The sequence below is a fragment of the Chaetodon auriga genome, chromosome 5, assembly GCF_051107435.1.
Source record: "Chaetodon auriga isolate fChaAug3 chromosome 5, fChaAug3.hap1, whole genome shotgun sequence".
NCBI classification, from domain to species: Eukaryota; Metazoa; Chordata; class Actinopteri; order Chaetodontiformes; family Chaetodontidae; genus Chaetodon; species Chaetodon auriga.
In genome coordinates, this window is record NC_135078.1 from 15,708,986 (window position 1) to 15,730,663 (window position 21,678).

Below are 21,678 nucleotides of genomic sequence, written 5' to 3' on the forward strand. Positions count from 1 at the left end.
CACCCATCAGGATAGAGGCCTGGCAATGCACATCCTCCCAGCTCCACCCTCTCGTTCAAGTATGATCACATCTGGCTCAAAAACCCGAGATGCCAACGGCTGTGATGTCAAACTCAGGCCTTCAACACCACAGTGCATTTCCACTTTGGCAAGACAGGCTAATGCTAACATCCAAGTACAGGACAGCCGTCCCCTGAACTGGTTTGTTCCTGGCTGTCATTGCTCCCAGGTCATCTATTGGGTCCACACCCAGGCAGGTGAAGACAGATTCTCAAAGATGGCTGACTTTCTTGTCCTCCACCAAACAGACTTTACCATGCATGTAGCATCCCACAAGTTGGTGTGTGGACAGGTTTGTGGGCCCTTGCCTCGTCTCAAGAGTGGTTAATTCATTGACTTAGGAGAGAACTCCCCAGATCAATGAGGATCCATCCCATGTCCCATGTGGCCTGAGTCGAGCCTGTGAAGTAGAGCCCTTGGGTCCCTGCCTCCAGACCCCCAATGCATTCATTCAGTTTCACTGGTATCCTGTTTTATTTTGATTCTCTGATTTTGATAAACTGCAGTTGTTGTAGTATGGTAATTTGGAAACCCCCTCACCAAATAAAGTGATGTAATCAGGTTTGTAGATTCAAGATGAGAGAAGCAGGGATTTAAAACACTTTGAAGCTGTTTTGTTGTCTCCAGCTCAGGAAAGCAAAATGAGGCTGAACTTCCAGTTGTCACTGAGAACATATAAAGATCAACTATTATCGATTATTTGTCCCACCTGTACCAATTACACTCAGGTGTGGCTCCCATGCGACAGCACATTCCTCCGTCTCCGCACTTCCCTTCCCTCTTCCTCCCCATCCGCATCGCCTCGTCATCTCCCTCGCTGCTGTGGAATCTGAGTGACAGAAAACAGGGACAAAGAGGACATCCCATTAATATGCTAATCCATGCGGGGACGACTTCAACATGCGGAGCATAGTCAGGAATACATGTGTGTCAACAGTGAGGCACGCTGTGTGAAATCAAAGCTCATGCAGGAGGAGGAGGAGGAGGAGGAGGCGGAGGAGGGTCATATGAATGCATGGGGGGGCTGCGGTTGTGTGCATAAAGAGATGGAATCCCCACCACATCTTTGCAATAGAAAGAACGAGACCTGAAATGTTCGACAGGGTGATTTGAAGCAGGTGGATCATGCAGCATGTGGGACTGCTGTGTCCTTGCCATGTGCCATGCCTTGCTTGCTCAGTGCTGGCATCAATAATCCATGCAACCTTGTGGAGAGACACCAGTGCACTGAGGACTTATGTAAGAGAGTGTCAGGTCTGAGAGTTGGAATGGGATCGACCCTCCAGGACCTGACTGCCTGACAGGAGAGGAGAAAACCACAAGAACATGCACATAAAGCTGTTTACAGTGGAGACAGAGAAAGCTTTTCAGCCATTCTGCAGCACTGGTGGTGCACGCCCTGACATATACCTTTGGAGAGAATGCTTGGACATCTTTCAGGTTTGTTTTGTTGCAGATAAGGCTGACGGCAGTTTGAAATTGGTTTGAAACATGTCGCCAGTGTCTCCTCAACCTAACTGACCCGAGGGATGAGCGAGTACAACCTCCTCTGTCTCAGTAAATGTACAGCGCTCAGTAGACTCCCCCAGCCTCACAGAGAGAGACAGCCAATGAGAGTGTTTCATCCCATTCCCCTTATCTCCCCGGCCGAAATCCCCTGCCTCCAGAAAGCAATTTAAAGGCCAGACAGAGACAGAAGAGAAAGAGAGTCAGAAAGATACAGGAATGCAGCCTCATGATAACTACTGTAGAGATCAGGCTCACTTGAACACAACAGGCTCCACCAAAGACAAATATGAGTACACTAAGAATACATTACAATATAAAGACATAAAATACAAAATAAAGCTGTGGACTTAAGTTTTCTCATTCACCAGTGATGCTGCTCATTCTTACTTTATCAAAGAGAGTCTGAGTGCCTGCTGAAACTTGTGTTTTCACATTGGTTTGCTTGTTTACTCATCAACAATGTTAAGATCAAGACTTAAAGATTATCTTAGACCAGAACCAAAGGGTCCTGTGGGCCCGAAGCCAGGGCCCATTAATGTGACTTTAACTCTGAAGCAGTATGTTTGTGTTGGAGTTAAAGCCCTTTAAGTTTCCGCTTTGTGACATAAACATAAAGTCTTTGTCCATTTTGCACATAAAACACACATAAAAATAACAAGTAAAAGTCCTGCATTCAAAATTTCACTTTAAGCTTCGCTCAGTTTTAGCAGGAAAACTTTACTTTAAAGTATCAAAATCAATGCAGAGAAATGGCAGCAACTAGTGATTTTCATGATGGATTCATCTGCTGGGTATTTTCTTTATTTGAAGTATTTCAAGTCATAGTTTGATTTGTAAAGTGTAAGAAAATAATGGAAAATGTCATTCCAATTATGGAAAGCCCAGGGTGACATCTTCAAATGTCGCGTTTGGTCCAACCAACAATCCAAACCTCAAAATCATTCAGCTTCCTGTAATTTATGACAAACTGTCACATTTGAGAGGATGAAACCATCGATTGATGAGCATTTTTGCATGAAAAATGGCTTTAACGATTTGTCGAATTAACCAGGAACTATGAAGTAACTGGGGCCTACAGCTGTCAGAGAGTGTCCTGCAATGGAAATATTTGAGGAAAGTACAAGTAAATCACCAAGATGCCATTGTTTGTGTAATACCTCTGTGTGTGTGTGTGTGTGTGTGTGTGTGTGTGTGTGTGTGTGTGTGTGTGTGTTGTGTCTTCAGTTGCTTGAAAAGGCAGATGGAAAACAGAAATGGCACAGATAATAAGCAGTCTGTTGTGCTTTTTAAATAAAGACTGGACAGTAATTACCAGCTTTTGCGTAAGAGAGTTATGTGAAATACCGTCGTTCTAAACTGAGTCATGAACAGCAGAAAAGTTCTGCCCTTGAATGATGGAAGTTTCAAAGTTATGTGGCTCTGATGTAAAGACGTATTGTCTGACTGGCCTGCTTCAGTCTAAATCTGCTCTCATCATTACACAGAACTCATAATTACAGCTCCGACGTTATTCGTCATTATGAGGCATGTCTGGAGTTGGAGTCTGAAATTGTGGCCAATTCAGAAGCAGAAACCCCAGTCAGACTGAAGCCTCTCTGCTCTGTTCCAGGAAATTAATTTGAACCTGGATGGCGGTGGTTAATTAAATATTGAGGCAGCTTAAATGGCTGCGCCGTCACGTTGCTTTATCGGTCACTTCCTAAGATGACAGGGCCATCTCTTTCCTCTGCTCTGCATCTGAAGACACGGGCTTCTTATCTGAGGCTGGATCGCTTAAACCCGCGGTTGCAGTACATTGAGTTTTAGAAAAGACAACATTGAGAGTACAGCTTCTCTCTCAAGGCTCAGGAACATTTCAGCACAGAGGAGAGCTGGTGAGAGCCGGTGTGGAGTCAGACGAGTCAAACAGACATGCAGATATCAGATTATGAAACACATTATCAAATGCATTTGGAATAAATAAATCCACAAAAAAATACAATCCTCTTTTCCTGCTGCATGAGTGCAGGCTCATCAGTCCATCCCTTTCAGCAGATGAATTTTGATTTTCCAGAGGAGTCTGGGATTACCGGCAATCGACTGTGAGGTTATCGTCTGTGCTCTGCCGTCTCTACCTCAGGCTGCTTTCATTCTTTGTTCAAGGAGGACAGTTAAGAGCAGTCGGATTTCACAGTGACGGCCTGGAAAATGAGAAACTGCCTCTTTATGGGAATAAAAGGGAGCAAAACTGATGAGAATATCGAAACCTCATTGCATGTCAGTGCAAGCAATGATTGCAAGCTTTTCATCTGTCTGTCACCAAACTGTTGAACTGTTCTCTTAAGCAGACAAAGGACACCTTAGATCTGACATGCGTGTCACATTACGTCATTATAAATTGTGTACAGTAGTTCAGGTCAGACTGGTACCAGATCTGGCTGCCAGTCAGATTAAAGCTTTGAGGATTAAACTGTTTGACTGTACAACTGCTCTGAAACAGTCAGCTGCACAGACAGACAGACACTCAGGTGTTTCTGTTGAGTGAATTCTCTGAATATTCAGCACTTTCACTCAGTTTGCTCACTGACCTGCCTGCGCTCGTAAGCTGCCATCACAGTCCCGGTAATTTGACCTGACAGCAGAAGTGCAATGAGGCATCATGAGCTTAATACTGGCTATCAGTCGCATACACAACCCTGATCCAAAACGTTTGAGAAGCTGAGTAAAATATAAAAACAGTTCAATCATTTGCAAACAAACGGTGTTTACTGACAGCTGAACTTCTCTCCATCCTCGCTTGTGAACGACTGAGCCTTTCCAGGATGCCTCTTTCATATCCAATCATGATACTATCACCTGTTACCAATCAACCTGTTTACCTGTGGAATGTTCCATCAGGTGTTTTTGGAGCGTTCCACTAGAGAAGCATTTATTTATAAAAATCAGTGAAGTTGATGAGGTGAAACACTAAACATGTTCTTTGTGCTGTTTTCAGCTGAGTTGACGTCGAAAAGGATCAGAAAGTTATCACATCCTGTTGGATTTGTTTTGCGCAGTCCAACTTTTCTGGAAACAGTTTCAGACAGCCATTATCATTTCAATGTTGAGTAACTGCAGGTGCTTAAGAGTAAATTTCATCTGAATAAATGATTGCACAAATGTGACCTGACTGGTAATTTCCTCTGTGGCAAAAGGAAAACAAAAGCAGTAAAAGAGCACCGCCTTGTGGCTACACCTGGTTACTGCTGCAGCATCTGTCCTCATCTTAAACCATTCAGCCTGACAGAGGTGGAAAGTAACTAAGTACATCTACTCTGTCCACCATGGGAGCCATTTTTCTGCAGAATGAGTAGTTTTGATTCGTACCTTTGCTGACTCTTCTGTAGTTGTACTTGATTATTTTAACTTTGCCTACCAAGCCTGAGCATAAACTCTCAAACTGACAGAAAGGGATGCAAACACTATTGGTCTTTCATTACTATAGCTCTGTTTCACAAATAGAAACCATTGACGACCATGACAAGTCGAGAGATATCGTGATAGTGAAGTCATTGTTCCATGAAACAGAGCAAACGCCACTTCAGAAAACTGCGTCAGGTCCTGTAATTTGGTTGAACAGAAATATGATTAAACAGCAAAATTCATACTGGTAGCATAAACAAACTCCAAGCTGTTTGTACGGATACTGGGATAGCTTTGATTGCTCTGTGTACATAAAGACCACAAGGAAGATACAGAGGAAATGAAGTTTAGCTGAAGTAATGTTTCCCCAACAGGCCAAGTGTGGCAGGCAGGTGCATCAGATTCAGTGTCAGGGTGATCATTAGTTTAGCTACGGGTTTTAACGAGTGAACAGAGGGCAAAAGGTTGAAAACCAAGACTTATTCAAAATGAGTCCACGTTGGAAACCTTTTAAAGTATTATACGCACAGTGTGAGTGTCTTTAGTCTAAAACTAAGTGCAGCCTTTCTCCACAAATGCCAGAAATACAAAAGGATATTGGAAACAATTTGAATCATTTATTTTGGACTGAATCAATGAATACAAAAACATTTGGGGCTGGATGACAGTGCGAAACCACGGGAAGTATTTACAAATGCGTTATCTACAAGAAGGAATGGGATATTTGAAATCTGCTTTCCCAAAATGGGCAAAAATAGAGAGCGAGAGAGACACCAGAGTGGAGTGAACAAGTGCTGAAATCTACACCAGGACTGTGAGCCACCGCCGGGCGCTCTGAACTCCTCTTCAGAGGCAAAGCACTGCAGCTTCATCACATCACACAGATGGCACACTTCATACGGATGACTGCTGACTGTTAATAAAAGTTGACATCTGCTGTGAGTCTCATTAGACAGGAGGGGATCAGTGATCATCGACCACCTCAGCCCTTCAATCACTCAGGACAAGTCTCAGTCACCTGCTTTTCTCTATTCTCCCTTTTGGGGCTGTCATAAGAAACTTAGGAGGCCTCTTCATCAATTTTCGGTGCCAAGTAGTATTTGACATGTCCCATATCAGCAATCTTGTATTCCACCACTGTAGAAAGATAAAAGCAGTCAGGTTAGTGCTCACGGTGACATTTGTAGGGATGTTGAAAATCCAAATGAAGACTTAATCATTCACTAAAGGAAAGCTGCGCGTACCGAGGGGGATGTCAGCAGACATGCTGAGGGTGACGGTCTTGGACAGCGGCGTGGCCTTAGTGAAGAAGTTCAGGTAGTTGAGGGCAAAGATCAGCTGGACAGGCTCGTTCATCTCAATAGTAACCTAAAGACAGGAAGTGAAGGCAAACAGTCAAACATTGCACATGTGCTGTCCCAACAATAAGCAGTACTTTCTAAAGCCATTAACAGGATGATCTGAATTAAATAGCTTGTTTTGTCCAAATACCAGCTGTTGAGACCCAAACTGGAGAAGCTGGAAATGATGACTGCCAGAAATTATACAAGTGAACGCTGCTGTACTGAAAACCCAAACTAATTAAAATCTTGTTTCATACAGCCTTGTGGACGCTCTCTGGTGGACAAACTATGTCATGGCAACACCAGTTTTAAACGCCTCTTTTTTGTACCCCAGTTCTTCCTTTAGCTGTATAAAGTAAAAGCTGACACCATAACTTCAGAAATATTGGCCAGAACTATCACATGGCTCCACTGTTCCTCTGATTTTAACTCAACTCAGTGCTCATTATACTCACAGCCTCGTCCTCTTTGTCTATGTTGCTGGTCTGGGACAGCTTGACGTTTCCTGTGCCCAGATCTCCTGAGGCAGAGAACTTGACTCCGTCCTTGGCGCAGGAGATCATGACGGCGTCACCGATCTGGGACAGGTCACGGCAGATACGGGCAAACTCCCCAGAGGGCATCTTCACCACACAGCTGTACTCCTGCTCCTGGAGGGACAGACGGACAGACAGACAACCGTCAGGAACTCTGTGCGTGAAAAATATTTTGGGCCAAAGACAAGGACAGGCCACAAATTACTTACTGGAATACCCAGCTGCTCCACGTCCAGGTCCATCAGTTTCATCTCATAATCTGACACCTTCTCCTGGTCTGTGAGAGAGAAAAGAGCAAAGGAAAAGATGTCGTTAATTCCTGAAACATAATTAAACCACATCTGTTGAGCTTTAACACCACTGACTCAAAAACTTACTAAGTGTCTCAAACACGAGGGCGAGTGTGTCTGCATTGTCTTCTGCTCTGAGGGTAATGATGTCTTCATTTCCTGCACACTTCAGGATTTTTGACATACTGTGCGGGAATGAGGAGAAAAAAAACCCGTCAACACTGTGACAAACGACAAAGGAGACACTGGAAAATGTGGAGCAGATTTTGTGACATCAAAGACCAAAACCTCACATTTTGAGTTAAAAAAGACATTTCAAATACACAAGAGTCATGATGAATCACTTCAAAGTAATCAAACACAAGTAATTACATCAATGATGATATCAATAGTCCACACTACGTTCAAGTATAAGCATGTTAACTGTAAGAGCTCTGGGTGTTGGACCGCCGCAACAGATGAAATGCAAATTATGTCACTGGGGACTTCATCTTTCCTTTGCAGACACAGTGCTAAATGGCAGCTTAATTAGTCCATAAACTGGTGAAAATGATCCACAGCCCAAGCAAACATCTTCAAATTGATCCTAAACCAAAGACCTTATCAAAACAGCTGCTTTATGTCCACAGAATGATCAATCCACATTTTCACTCGTTGTTTCAGCCTTTATTCAGTGTCTCTAACCTCTAATCTAAAGTTACAAAAAATGGTTGACAACCATGTCTAAAACTAAATGTTTTCTAAGTTTAATATATATGTATATATATATAGATATAATACATTTACTGCATTCAAATAACAAACTAGCTGAATAACTTAATACGTTACGAAGCGGCGGCAGTGAAACGGAAGCGGAAGTTCTCGCGTTCAACAACAATTCCCGCCAACCCTCCTTTTCGGGAATTTGGCGCTCAAATGACGTCGCTACGTAATCACAATGGCTGCAGCTGTTTCCCAAACTGCGCCACATATATTTTCAACATAAAACAGTGTTGTGACATTCACCTCGTCTTTGTAAATAACGTGTATGAACCGCTCTGTTTAGACGCTGACAGTAAAGAGTTAACTGTGGACGGGATGAGAGCTCGTGCAGCAGAGACATGCCCGGGCAACTCCGCCAAGATGGCCACTCTCTTTGTAAGCTACAGATCTCAGAGAGATCATTAACTAGCACCAACAAAATACACGGTAGTGACCAGTTAACTGTGTGCAACGTCAACAGCGAGAAATGCGATTAAAAACGCTCTTTAAAACAAAACCTCGATTGTTTTTACATCCACTTTTGGAGTGGATAAATTTCTGGCTACTCGACCTGTCAAACTACATTAGTCAGCAGAAGCTTCATTCCTATGCGAGCCAACAACCTAACAACGAAACAGACTGACGGCGAAGAATAGAAAATCAAATATTCTGTGGCTAAAAGAGCTGTACGTAAAGTTTACTCCACCTGCCGAGGTTGACTCCCATGGCGAGGTTTCTGTCGCAGCGGTACGAGTCGAAGCCGTCGTGCCGCAGGGTGAGCTGGACCAGGGAGACGTGAGAGGAGTCCATGCTCTGCAGGGAGATGCCGGACGAGCTGACGTCCCAGCAGGCTTCTGTGATCAGATCCTTCAGAGCTTCCAGCACCTTCTTCAGGATGGAGCCCTGGACCAGACGAGCCTCAAACATGGTTGCTGTGGAGTTTTAAGCCTGCGTAGTTTCAAACGAAGAGCTTTTCTGTCGCTTTTAGCGGTACTTCGTCAAAATGGAGGTAACAGCGCAGAGACTTCTGTAAAAGTGAAGTCTTTGTGTGTTGTTAACTAGCAGAGGTGCAATACGCAAACACCACTCTCAGCACCGACAGGAGGTTTGAGCTGTAAGCGCGCGCTAACGTCAAGTTTTAATAACTCGGCGTCATTGCGTCATTTCCGTATCCTTGTCGCGTCCAAACCGCTAAAACCAGTGGGCACTGATGTCGGCCATATTGGAGAGGACAATTCACTAAAGCGCGGAGACACAACTGCGCTGGAAAACTGCATAAGAAACCTAAAAATATACTCAGAAAGACCACACACAGTCAAAAGAGCGAAATGCTATCGATTAAAAAAGTAAAATACAATAAATAAATGAAATTATAATAAAATAATCTAATGGAATAGGGCATCAATTAATTTTAGATTTACGAAACTGTTTCTCTAACACTTTGGGGAGATTTGAGAGCTGTGAATATTTTTTTAAATTCACGAAAGAAACAGGGGATTGAGGAAAATACACCAATTCATTTGCAGCAATAGATGTGGGATTTACCAGAGGTGAAAGAAATATCCAGATCCATTACTTAAAGCCACATAGTAAAAATACTGTTAAAAGAAAAGGTCAAGAAAAGTACTTAAAGTATTAAAAGTTGAAGCAGCAAGAAAAGCAGCAGATCTTCACATTTGTGAAGCTGGAACCATGAAATGTTTCTACATGACAGTTAGTAATTAATTGTCTCAGCTGCACTTGTATAAACTGCTGGGTAGTTTAATTTATAACAAAAATCAATGAATAATTGAAGGCTGCAAAAACACAAAGTCTAAACTGTGGCATACAAGTTTTTTTTGTAGATCTCCTTCAAAGGTACATTTTCTTCTTCCTATTATATAATACAAACCTGTGCAAAAAAAAAAAAAAAAAAAAAAGACAAAGAAAACAGTGAGCTTTAAAATTTTTATTTTTTTTTACTGATCAATGAGGGGTGCTTGGTTTGACTCATGCTGCCGTCAGATGGAGCCTGTGAGCTCCAGGTGACGACACGAGAAGATGTTTGCACAATGTGTTTGTCGTTCAAGAAGTTGGGTCGCAAGTTCTTGTCTTTCTACGCTTCATTTCAATAAATGTTGAGTTATTTCTTGGACGTAAAATTCAGAAGAAAAACTCTACAGGACGAAAATGACAGTATATTCATCAGCAAACATCAAAACTTGGTAACTCACGGTTAACACGACCCCATTTGAAGGCAGCATCACACACAGCCTCACTAAACACACAACCACGACCCCAGCTCGTCTCACACATACAGACACATATAAATGGATGGTACTTTTACACTGTCACTTAACCCCTGAGTATATATGGATTCAGGCCACTTAAGACCAGGGCCATTTGACACTTGCCGCAAATAGAGCAAATCTCACAAGATCTTATAAAAGAGAGCAAAGGACAAAAAAAACACATTCTCAGGCTTTAAGGAAGGTCAGATATGAAAAAATGCACATTTGTATTACGTGTTGTGGCAGGGATTTCATTTATATTTGGACGGTTACAAATGTGTGCTGGGATTGAGTGCAGAGACCGTATTCTTTTATAGTGAGGGTATCTGTTCAGAGACCATCAGGCAGAACGTAGTTGGTTGCCATGGCGAGGATGGGGGCTCCTGTTGGGATGCCGGGGAAAGGACCACTGGACCCAGCGATGTCAATGTGGGAATATGGAAGAGGTTTGTCGGAGTCCACGCCATGCTGCAGTGGAAACGAAAGTCATAATACAAGTGAATCACTGCACTTCTTCCACATGACATTTTCTCACATTTACAGGTGAATAAGAGATTATTCTGATAAATGAGCGAGCACCTTATCGAGCCCTGAGGCCATGATGAGGAAGGCTGCAGGGGTCTGATGTCCTCGAGGTGTCGCTGAGGACGGCAGGTTGTTGCACTGCAGGATGTCCTCGTACTCAGACTTGCCCTTGTGGAACTCGTAGTCTTCTCGTCTGATGCTGGACACCTCGAACACGTCGCCCAGCACCTCTCCAGCTGCATGAAAGAAGATGAGAGGAGAGAAAAAGCTTTGAAAGCTCTGGAAAAACCTCGCACACGGAACCTGAAGTCAGACTATTTTTAAACGTCTGTTCTCAAGGTTGAAAATTAACTTTCGTGGTCGAACAGTTTCCTCACCTTTCTGCCACAGGGCAGCAGTACAGCTGCGATGGGCCGGTCCATTGTCCATGATGATCTACCAAGAGAAATCCAAAACTCAGTACAAACATTAACTTCTACTCCAGTGGGCTATTTGGATTTAATGTTTAATATCTCAGCTGGTGCTCGTGTAGTCTGTGCTTCAGCGGTACTCACAGAGTAGTTGGGTCCCATGGCTCTGATGGCATGGCCAGTCAGAGTAGCAATAGTAAACAAACTCGGAGAAGTCTCTCGTACTGCCTGCAGAGACAGAGGACGTGATCAGGACGAGGCGGGATAGACACGCAGGTAAAAAGGAGTTTGGATGTATGAATTAGTTTAGTATTTCGAAAGATGTTGGGACCTTCTCCTTCATCTCACAGAGCAGGTCGACCATCACCATACGTCCCTCGGCGTCTGTGTTTCCCACTCTCACCCTGCGACCCGCACGGGAAACCACCAGTTCATCGGCCACGTAGCAGTCTGAGAAAACACACACATACACACACAGTGGTGAGAGGAGGCGCTATAACACAGATTCCATGGAGAGAAATGTAAACAGCAACACATACGATGGAAAAAAGTGGATTTACACCAACCTGCACCGACACTGTTCCTCACCATGGCCATGGAGCCGATGACCTTCAGATGGCTGGGCTTCAACTTGGCTAAAATCTAGAGAGCAAGAGGGGCGTTAGGCAGGGAGCAGTGCTGCAAAACATAGGCATAAAACTTCAAGTTTCACTATCCACGTTAAAACTTTGAACTCACCTGGAAGAAGCCGGCCACAGCAGCAGCTCCACACTTGTCCCTGTGCATCCCAGCCATGAAACCACCAGCCTTGATGTCTGCTCCACCAGTGTCGTATGTGATGCCCTGGAAACACCACATATGAAGCAACCTCTATTTATTACATAGTCAGACTTATACAGATGAAATATGCCCATTTTTGACCAATAGTGAAGCAATTAAACTCAACATGCCTTCCTTAAATCTCTCTTAAAGATTTGGAACTAATGATTATTACAGAATGTGATTATCTGCCTATCATGTTTGACATAAACAGTGTAAAGACAATATATTAATGTTTACCTCATTCATCCAGCTTGTGCAACATAATTCAAGTGTTTTCACCCCAACAGTCAGTGTTTAATTGTCAGTGTCTCAGCCGGATGTCTGGTGATGTTCGGTGAACTGATCTTTAGGAGCTGTTGGACTGTGTTTTTTATTTCTTTTTCTTCTTTTTCTTTCTTGACTGTACTCATGTTGTGGGGCACATTTCACTGAGTCTAACACTTAATGTTTCCTTTAATGTTTTAGTGGACAGAAGTCTGAGAGCCTGCTCTCACCTTTCCCACCAACATGAGCGTCTTGTGGACCGGTCCCTCTCCACAGTACTGCAGCTTGATAACTCTGGCCTGGTGACGAGGTACACCTGTATGTGGACGAAAAATGAATCAATAAGGATGCAAACACCTTAAAAAAATCTGTGACAATCTGTGTGCATGGTCAATAAGTGATATGAACAAAATATGTTGTCCTACTGTTGGCACAGCGGTTGACTGCAGCCAGACAGGGATACTCTTTCTCCAGAACCTTCAGGTCGCTCACCACTTCCACCTGGAGGTTAAATAACAGACACATTCTTCTGTGTGAAGTGTGAAGTGGACTTAAATGCCACTGAAGAACCAAACGGCCACACAATGACATACACAGAGAGGACTGCTGGCTTTGTCCTGACAATGAAAACCAGAGGATTGTGTGATTCTCTCTGAAGGAGTATTTCTTGCTACCTGCACTGGGCTGTCCCTGAAGAGTTCCTGGACGTACTCGGTCACACGAGGAGCAGCCATACGTTCAGGGTCTGAGCCGCCAATGTCACGACATGCCACTCTAAAGAGGGGAAACAGGACAGCCGGTGAACGAGTGAACACGACCTGAGAAATCTTTAGCAGGGAACGAGGCAACATATTTGACCCACCTCCCGCTCTCCAGAGCATCGGCGAGCTTCACCAGCGTCTGTCCCTCGGCCTCCTGCGCTGTCCACAGACCCAGAACACACACCTTGTAGTTGGTGGGATTTACGTTGGCTTCCCTCACTTCCAGGGGCTTTTGTGGGGAAAACAGATTATAAAATGTGAGTGTATGTTTGCCAAGCGGAGAAGTGACTTCACTTCCTTGAAATTTGTGGTGAACACCGAAAACTGCTAAATTCAACCATGCAACTGACCTCTACATGGACAGCAGTGACTAATAAATACAGCGTCTGGACTTGAAAGCTTCGTTCAAATTTTTGATTATATCAAATCTCCTGCAGTCTTGGAGGGTTGTCATATTATATGCACATTACTTAAGGCTCACTTTACTTTGTTCCAGACTGAACCGCATTCACACTATTCTGCAAATGTGGCCAAATGCATTCCTCCACCTTCTAATGCGTTTTTTCTGTAAGCGGATCACAATGAATCCACACCTGCACAAGAATGAGGTGGTGTTTTTCTCACCATGTAGAGAGCCTGAAGGGCCCCGAGTGCAGCCACCATTGTACTGTGCTTATAGTCCTTGTGTGGAGGGCAGACCAGCAGGGGGCGCTGCATACCCGCTTTCAAGGCCCTGAAAGGTCACACAGATGAGCAAGAGAGCAAAGAAACCTGGAGACAAACCAGCCATATGAGACACTAAAAGTGGAAACGATCACTGACCGTTTGATGCCGTTGGCTGCTGCATCGCTGAAGCGTCTGACGTCATCATAGTCACGATTAACCGGGCCGGTGGAGGCAAACACCAGGCGGTTACCAGGGAGACCAGGGACCTTCAGGACCACCACCTCCTCCTCCAGACCACTGTCCACCTAGAGGGAGAGCATTAGTATCAGTACTGGATACACAATTAATCTTCAGCTATATTGTTTTTTTCTGTTTTCCCACAGTCACAGATGACATCTTATTGCATTCTTCCTGATAACCCCCATTAGGAGCAGTAATCAGTGTTCGGTGTCTGAGTGCATGTTAATCTGGGTGTAAAAGAGACAAAGATCAGGTGAGAAAATTATATCTTTTTCAGGTTTGTGAGCTTGAAGAGCTTACAGAGCTGTAGTCCTGCAGCGGCGCTCTCAGACACTCGAGCGCAGGGGGCAGCGTGTCATAGCTGTGGGCCACCAACACGATGCCATCAAAACTAAGAAAAAAGACAATACCATCATTTAACACAGCCGCCTGCTCACATGCACTGAATAACTTGAACAATGACAGCGAAAGAGGAGGTGCTGCATTTCTCCCAATACTCACTTCTGGTTCGTGAGGTCGCTGGTCCATTCAACAGGCTGGACGCTGCACAGAGGAAGACAAAAAGGAAAAACTGTTATTTCCTTTTGTTTAAGCAATGTCAGCACTGTCTGACACGAAAACGCGAAGATATCTCAGACAGAGAGATGCGAATAGACTTAGACCAATAGACCAGTTTTTATAATGCAGGTTAATGATAACAGAATGGGTCAAAGTTTGGAAACCTGCAAGACCTTTGAGATCTGCTCTTATTTCCAGCTGTCGATAGACTGTGGCAGGTTTGGTACAGCAGAGAAAACAAAACCTTGTACCTAATGTGCAGGGATGACCACAGCTTGCAGTGGATCATAAGATCAGATCTTTGCACTCGTCAGATATTTTTGGCATCATATGACACTTGACAGGAATATGAGGAAATACAGTCAGACTGGAAGTGAAATCTAAGCAAAATATGTGGCAGCTTTTAGTGGAAACTGAATCCGGATAAGATCAGACGTCTACTGCAACCGGAGAGGATCAGATTTTTTCACTATGAGTGGTGAATTAATAATGAATGAAGCATTTGGCTAACAATCAAATATGAATTAAATGTCTTGATTAAACCAGTTGGAGAAAACACGACATTATACAGCTGTGGGTCAAACCCTTTGTCACGCTGCACGTGAGAAAACCGTCGAACCAAGCCGACAATCAGGCAGGTAAAGTCAAAGCAGCCGTTAATCTCACCTGGTGCACATTGTGGTCCTCCTCCTCCGGTGTCTTCTGGGCGAAAGAGACAGCTGATAGCCGCTGACAACAGATCCTTCCTTTCTGTCCTCTCCGTTGGTCACATGATCTGTTAAGTTGCAATTATGCTGCTTTCGCGGGCCTCTCGTAGCTTGTAAATACGACCACCCGAGTCATAAAATGCTACGTTTCTCTGATTTAAGAGTTTTGAGTGTTAAAATAATGTCACTAGAAATATTACTTAGTTAGTTACTGGTTCCAGTTTAAGTATTTAAGTGTGTTTTAGCATACATTAATCCATAAAAGTGAACTTATCGACATTTACGACAGCTGGCTATTGTGTTCAGTATGCTAAAGAAGCTAAATTCCTACTTCACAGAAGGACACGCTGAAATACAGTAGGGAAATGTAGTTTTCTGGACTGTTTCAACAAGCGCGGAAAGCAGCATTCAGATAATTATATGACATATAACGTTAACTAAATTATCACCTGATGTAAAATAACATTAATATTAACCATGGCTAGTCTCTGTCGTTAGCTTCACGTGACTAATTTATGTCGCGTTTGACAGAACTGACCTCATGAACTACAAACACTAACCGGAAGTAGTTAACTTTGTGTTGTCTGTGCAGGAACGGAGAGGTGAGTATTAACTGGAGAGTACAAAGGGCGTGAAAAAAGTAGTAGCTGTCCTGGTTATTCAGTAGCAGGTTTCAGTGTCATACTCCTCTCAAAAAGTCATTTTATGTAAGATAAAAGCCAGACTGCAGACCAGGCTGCGGGTCGGCAGAAGGTACCGCTGCTGCAGCTGCGTTCACGTTCATCTTTTGGTGGTTATGATTGAACTTTGCAGCTCTATTTTCAGCGATAGCAGCTTATGATAATTGTGCTTTGCAGCAGACATTATTTGTACTTGCCCCTTTTTGGCAGCCTTCTCTCGGCTTACTGCAGGTCGCATGCTGCTCATGCTGTTCTTACTGCTCTGATCATTGTATTCAGAGGTTTTTCCCCTAAGGACAGTAAAAGTAACAGGTTGACATTTCTCAGGTAAGCTTGGGTAATTAAAACTCTCGTTTTTTAAACAAATTGGTGCCTTTTGTTTTGTTGCTCATCTTTGTTTTTGCATTATGTGCAGTTTTCAGGTGCTTCTGTCCAAAGACATGTGACGGTGCTGAAAAGTCAATAAAAAGACAGAAATCTAATCACTAACATTTTCTGATAATGAGTTACTCACTTATCAAGGAAAAATACCAAACTTTCTCTGGTTTCAGCACCCTCGATATGAGGATTTGCTGCTTTATGCAGATTATGTTTAATATCTTCTGAAGCTGTGACCTTGAGCTTTAGGAAACTGTAATGGGCACCTTCCTGTTTTGTATTATTGATAAGGCAAACAATCAACTGAAAAAAAAAAAAATGCAATGATAAATGGGGTGTCGGACTGTGTGTAGGTGCTACTATCTATTTCAAATTTGTGTCTCTTGACGTGAAGGATTTCAAAATAAAGCAAAAAAAAAAAGTTAAGAAGGCAAAAAAAGTGTTTTCTATTTTCTTTGCTTGTGTTTTCGCTGTCATCTGTTCTCCCTCCTCTTCACCTCACCTCTTCTGTCCTCCATCAGATGAGACTTCCCCTTCGCTCCTTTTGCATCTTCAGGAGTTTCTTCTCTCAAAGGCAAACAGCAAACCCGCAGAGGCGAAGCTTGAGCGGTGCAGCGATGCGTCTGGTGCAGTTTCATCGCAGTGGTGGCGGAGGAGGCATCGGAGTGGGAGTGGAGCAAGGCGAGGGCCTCGGCGTGGTGGATCTGAAGGCGTTCGACCCCTCCATGCCCTCGACAATAAGGGAGCTGCTGGAGCTGGGAGACAAGGGCCTGGAGTGTGCACAGAGGTATGAAACACAAACACATTCTTACCTTCAGCCACATGATGACCAAAGATCTTTGTCTGTCTTCCTTCACGATACTTTCTTCCTCTCAAATCCTCTACCTGAACATCTGCTGAATAAATCTTCTTCATGGTTTCTATAAAATATTAAATCATCACATTTTTCCACATAAAGTCATCTCCTAAATCAACAACCTCCCTGAATCTTTTTCATCTCATCTTCTTCCTTCATCCTTTATTTGCTCCTACAGCTTTATCTTCCTCATCGCAGTCTTCTTCCTCTTCAATCAGCTTCTTCCCAAGTCATCATGCTCTTGCTAAGTCATCCTCCTCCTCTTCCTCAGAGCCTTGTCATCGGGTCAGTGTGTGTTGGAGCGGTCAGACATCCAGCTGCTGTCTCCCGTGTTGGCCCCAGAAAAAGTGGTGTGTGTGGGTATGAACTACCGGGATCACTGCCTGGAGCAGAACGTCCCAATCCCCAAAGAGCCAATCATCTTCAGCAAATTCCCCAGCGCCATCACAGGCCCGTACGATGACATCCTTCTGCCCTCAGAGAGCCAGGTGAGCCAGGCGCACACTAAAACCTGCTTGGAAGAAGTGTGTAGTTTGTAACTGCGGTGCTTCCTGATGCTGTATTTGCTTCATCTTTTGTCTGACTGAAGGAGGTGGACTGGGAGGTGGAGCTGGCCTTTGTGATTGGACGAAAAGGAAAACACATCAAGGTGGGCGTCACATCCTCACCTTCGATGGCCACGATACTTTGACTCCATTTCCGCTCCTCTTGCTGTTCAGGAGGAAGACGCTCTCTCCTATGTGGCCGGGTTCACTGTGGCCAATGACGTCAGCGCGCGTGACTGGCAGATGAAGCGCAACGGGAAGCAGTGGCTGCTGGGAAAAACATTTGACAGCTTCTGTCCTCTTGGCCCTGCATTAGTGACCACAGACGCTGTGAAAGGTGAGACTTTCTGCAAGTTTGCTGAGCCCTGTGTGCAGAAATAAGTGTCTAAATTTAGGTGTGGTGGTCATAATCTGCCAGTTTCAAAGCAGAGATATAAGTGACTTTATATCTGACAGTAAGTTAAGGTAACAAGTATCACATATCACATTGATTTACTGACGTTAATGTCCCATTTTTGTCATTACCTCCCAGCTTTTTGTAACAATAATTCCTTTTAAGTAATTGATTAATGTGAACTGGACACACAGATAAGCAGCAGAAAATGCTGGTGATCAACCAGTCAAAAAATAATAAATATAAATTCATTCAAGTTGTTGCCTAAACTGACCCTTGCCCACCATGAGACAGTGAGCTCCTGTAGATAACAGTGGCGGCAGTGTTTGCTGACTGAGACTAAAAATATCAATCCTGTCTTGCATCAGTCTCACTTGTAGTTTTTCTCTTTTTTTTTAATAAAATGTGAAACGTCTCCTGATAGGCCTCAACCACATACTAAAATGATTATAACTCGTGTTACTGCCTACAGCAGCCAGGACCTTTGGAATGAAACTCAAGTCTTTCTAATGTCTCCTCAAAAACTTTTTTTGATGGAGCTGAATTTAGTGTTTTTGAGGACTTTTCACAGCCTACAGGGTTTGATACTCTGCATCATTCCCCCTCCAGATCCTCACAACCTGGGCATCCGCTGCCTTGTTAATGGAGACACAGTCCAGAGCAGCAACACTGATCAGATGATCTTCAAGACGGAGACGCTTGTTGCCTGGGTCTCAAAGTACGTCCACTCAGTGCACTGTTTCTCCTCAGGATGATGCTGTCTTTGCTTCAGAGACACTGCGTGTTTCAATGTTACACAGATTTTTTTTATATACAAAACTTTCACATGTTCCTGCTTCAGTACCTCAAACTGAGAGTGCAGTATTTATGCAAATCAAGTCGTGTCTGAAATGAATCCACAGAAGGCGCACTGTGCCAGCAAATGCCCTCTGTTTGTCACGACTCGCAGCTGAAATTACATGCTTCAACTGAGACTTATCCATCAGGGCTGCTACTCTTTTGCCCTGAAGCACCCTGAAGCACCAAGTACAGTGTTCTCTCAGCTCATCTGAGCTTCTCGGACAGAAAAGCCTCTCAGTCCCTCACCTGACTCACTGCTGACGATGCTTGTGTCCTTCTGTAACGATGGTGATCAATGGCGCCTTTCACAGGATCTGTACGTTATTGTTTTGCATGCTGTTGCCTCGTCTAAATGAGCAGACAAATCATATTGCATAATCACGAGAAAGAAATCTACAGTCGACAGCAAGTCAAGGACTTTTTGATGCTGCTGCATCGCACATCTTCCTCCCTGCTCCTGAATCTGGGCATCCTCCATGTGTTTTTTCCCCTCCTGTCAGGTTTGTGACGTTGACTCCAGGAGATGTGTTCCTGACAGGCACTCCTCCAGGTGTGGGCGCGTTCAGAAAGCCACCTGTCTTCCTCAAGGTGATTTCAGGGGTGAAAATGACAGAAATTGAAAACATGCAGAGCACACAAGTGTCTGTAGACTTTACTTTCACTTCACTTTATCAAGAGTAATAAACTTAATGGCTGCGTGTAATGTTTGTATTCTATAAAACAGAGTTAAATGTAGAATCCATAACACAATATTTTAATAGTGAGAAAGTGGTTCCACTGAAAAGAGGTAAAGCTGTATTTTTACGAAGTGTTGAACTGTTTTCTCTTTCAGAAAGGAGATGTGGTGGAGTGCCAGATAGACCAGTTGGGCTCTATAATCAACAAAGTGGTCTAAACCCTCAGACAACCTGCTGAAAACACCCACCATGAATCCATGAAGGAACATCAGATGTTAAATAAACCGACTGCTGCACACAGTAAATGACTATTTCCGAAAAGCTGAATTAATCTTTGCTTCTAGCAGAATGTGTGAAATGTGCAAAAATGTGTTTCATGATGAATGTTTTTTCTGATACTACAGTAATTGAGAGGAAGGAAAATGTGGTATTTTTACTACATGAAACGGTGTAATTTTATGACTCAACATGGTGTTTTTACAGCTTGACCTCGGTTGAAGAGTCATCGTCACCACTAGTTGTAAAAATACCCTCTATCAGCAGCCACACACTCACGCTGTGGAGAAACTGTGAACTTCCTGTTTCAATATGTAAAAAAAAACAAAAAAAAACATCCAGGGTGATAAATTGATGAATTTTCTAATTTGGAGGATTCAAACAGCCACTTTCTCATAAAAAGTAAACGTGTCTGCAGTAGAATTAAAAACATGTCGTCTTCAGAACGTGTCCCTTACCGTGCCTGGGAGAAAATTCTTCATAATTACTTCGATCTGGGCTTTGATTCATTTCTCATTTTGTTCTTGCTGAAATCACTGAAGTGGATTTTTGTGTTCCACTAACAGAGCCAGTTTTAGAGAAATTCCCCAACTCCTTCGACCCATTTACATTTCACAGTAGTGATGAGCTGGCGTTCGCCTGCCAATTATGTTTAACCACTGAGTCACTTAATGTGTGAAATGATTAGATTCAAGACTCAGCATTACAGTACATTCAGTTGGTGCATTACTTAATACTCTACATTTAATTGACTAAACCACCACACATACAATTAATGAGCAGATCTACCACCTTCAGGCTCCAGGCACCATGATGGGTCATGATGGGATTCTTTTCTAAATGTCAAGATGGATAAATTCAAATAAATTATTGAAATAAGTTCATTTGCATCATAAAAATCAAATCACTTCACCCCCCGTGGGCACATTTTCAGATTAAAAAAAAAAAAAAGTTCTACACATGATGTGTCCCCTGGCATATTATAGAAACACTAAAACTACTTTTAGTTCGCTGATGGAACATTCGTTTTTTTATTGTTTTAGAGAGGCGTTGACTCAACTGGATGATCACTTTGGAGGATGTACTGCAGTTTGTGGGGCATTTGAGTTGTAATGAGAGGTGTTTCTAGTATTTTGTCCACTCATTGGTACACTGAGTGTCGACACTTTTCCACTCAAAACCTGCTTAGAATTAGTGCCTAGTGTGGATTTGAGACCCATCTGTGTGTTCAGTATTGAGGCTTTGGCAGTACACCCAGTTCAGCACTGGGTGGCAGTAGAGGTTCATGTTCTATGAGAGCTGATGGACTGCAGCTTGAGTTTGTGGTTGGCTTAAAAGGGGAGGAGGGGGACAGATAGCTGCGAACTACGAAATATTAATGCCTGCCAGAAAAAAGCTGCACATCCAGTTCAAAGCGAGGAATTGATTTGTCTGCATCTCGGTGTCAAAAGGTCTTCGACGAACGGACGGAGTCTCCCCTGAGGTCTGAGTCAGCACAGAAACATCTACACATTCAGGAGGAGAGCAAGTCAGAGTGATGAGCTGTTCAGACGAAATTATATCCATAAAAATGAGCATAATATAATCACTGTGAACGGTTTGTGTGTGTGTGTGTGTGTGTGTGTACACAAGGAACAACTGATACGTGTCGAGTTAATGATGAAATAAGCAAATTTGTTTATTGTCAGTATAAACATTAGCTTTATCGGATGAACGGCTGGAAGAAGGCAGAGCTAAGCTTCACGCTCACATTGCAAACAGAACATCTGCGGCCTTCATAACAACATAAACATGGTCGAAACACGAGCTGCACTGAGCAGAGTCCTCTCGACTGATTGCAGGGACTTCATAATCCTCGTCTCCTGCGGCTTTATGCTAATGCTATTACTAAAGATAAACTTAAAATCAATGTCTCATCACTGAAAAATCAAAATGCAATTAACCTAAAG

At 43.3% G+C, this 21,678-nt stretch overlaps 3 protein-coding genes across 5 annotated transcripts; 1 reads left to right on the forward strand and 2 right to left on the reverse strand.

The window, feature by feature from the left end:
• Window positions 1–5,547: 5,547 nt before the first annotated feature.
• pcna (proliferating cell nuclear antigen) lies at window positions 5,548–9,000 on the reverse strand. Its single transcript, XM_076731841.1, has 6 exons — window positions 8,567–9,000; window positions 7,207–7,304; window positions 7,039–7,106; window positions 6,749–6,943; window positions 6,195–6,318; window positions 5,548–6,087 (listed from the first exon to the last, which is right to left on the reverse strand). Exons 1-6 carry the CDS (start codon window positions 8,785–8,787, stop codon window positions 6,011–6,013), a joined length of 783 nt encoding a protein of 260 aa, XP_076587956.1. The 5' UTR covers window positions 8,788–9,000; the 3' UTR covers window positions 5,548–6,010.
• Window positions 9,001–9,793: 793 nt separating this feature from the next.
• On the reverse strand, window positions 9,794–15,414 carry LOC143321041 (putative aminopeptidase W07G4.4). The gene is made up of 16 exons (XM_076731142.1): window positions 15,043–15,414; window positions 14,320–14,361; window positions 14,119–14,209; window positions 13,735–13,883; window positions 13,537–13,645; window positions 13,014–13,141; window positions 12,826–12,925; window positions 12,577–12,652; window positions 12,382–12,467; window positions 11,804–11,908; window positions 11,632–11,707; window positions 11,397–11,515; window positions 11,210–11,293; window positions 11,033–11,090; window positions 10,710–10,891; window positions 9,794–10,598 (listed from the first exon to the last, which is right to left on the reverse strand). The coding sequence occupies exons 1-16, from the start codon at window positions 15,051–15,053 to the stop codon at window positions 10,461–10,463; spliced, it is 1,554 nt and encodes a 517-aa protein (XP_076587257.1). The 5' UTR covers window positions 15,054–15,414; the 3' UTR covers window positions 9,794–10,460.
• fahd2a (fumarylacetoacetate hydrolase domain containing 2A) lies at window positions 14,829–21,458 on the forward strand. 3 transcript variants are annotated; one of them, XM_076731145.1, is made up of 8 exons: window positions 14,829–15,014; window positions 16,663–16,928; window positions 17,269–17,485; window positions 17,587–17,646; window positions 17,717–17,879; window positions 18,546–18,654; window positions 19,277–19,364; window positions 19,609–21,458. In XM_076731145.1, the coding sequence occupies exons 2-8, from the start codon at window positions 16,663–16,665 to the stop codon at window positions 19,669–19,671; spliced, it is 966 nt and encodes a 321-aa protein (XP_076587260.1). In that variant the 5' UTR covers window positions 14,829–15,014; the 3' UTR covers window positions 19,672–21,458. The 3 variants fall into 3 exon arrangements, with proteins under 3 accessions (XP_076587260.1, XP_076587258.1, XP_076587259.1); XM_076731143.1 differs by lacking the exon at window positions 14,829–15,014 and adding an exon at window positions 15,592–15,685; XM_076731144.1 differs by lacking the exon at window positions 14,829–15,014 and adding an exon at window positions 15,688–16,090.
• Window positions 21,459–21,678: the final 220 nt, after the last annotated feature.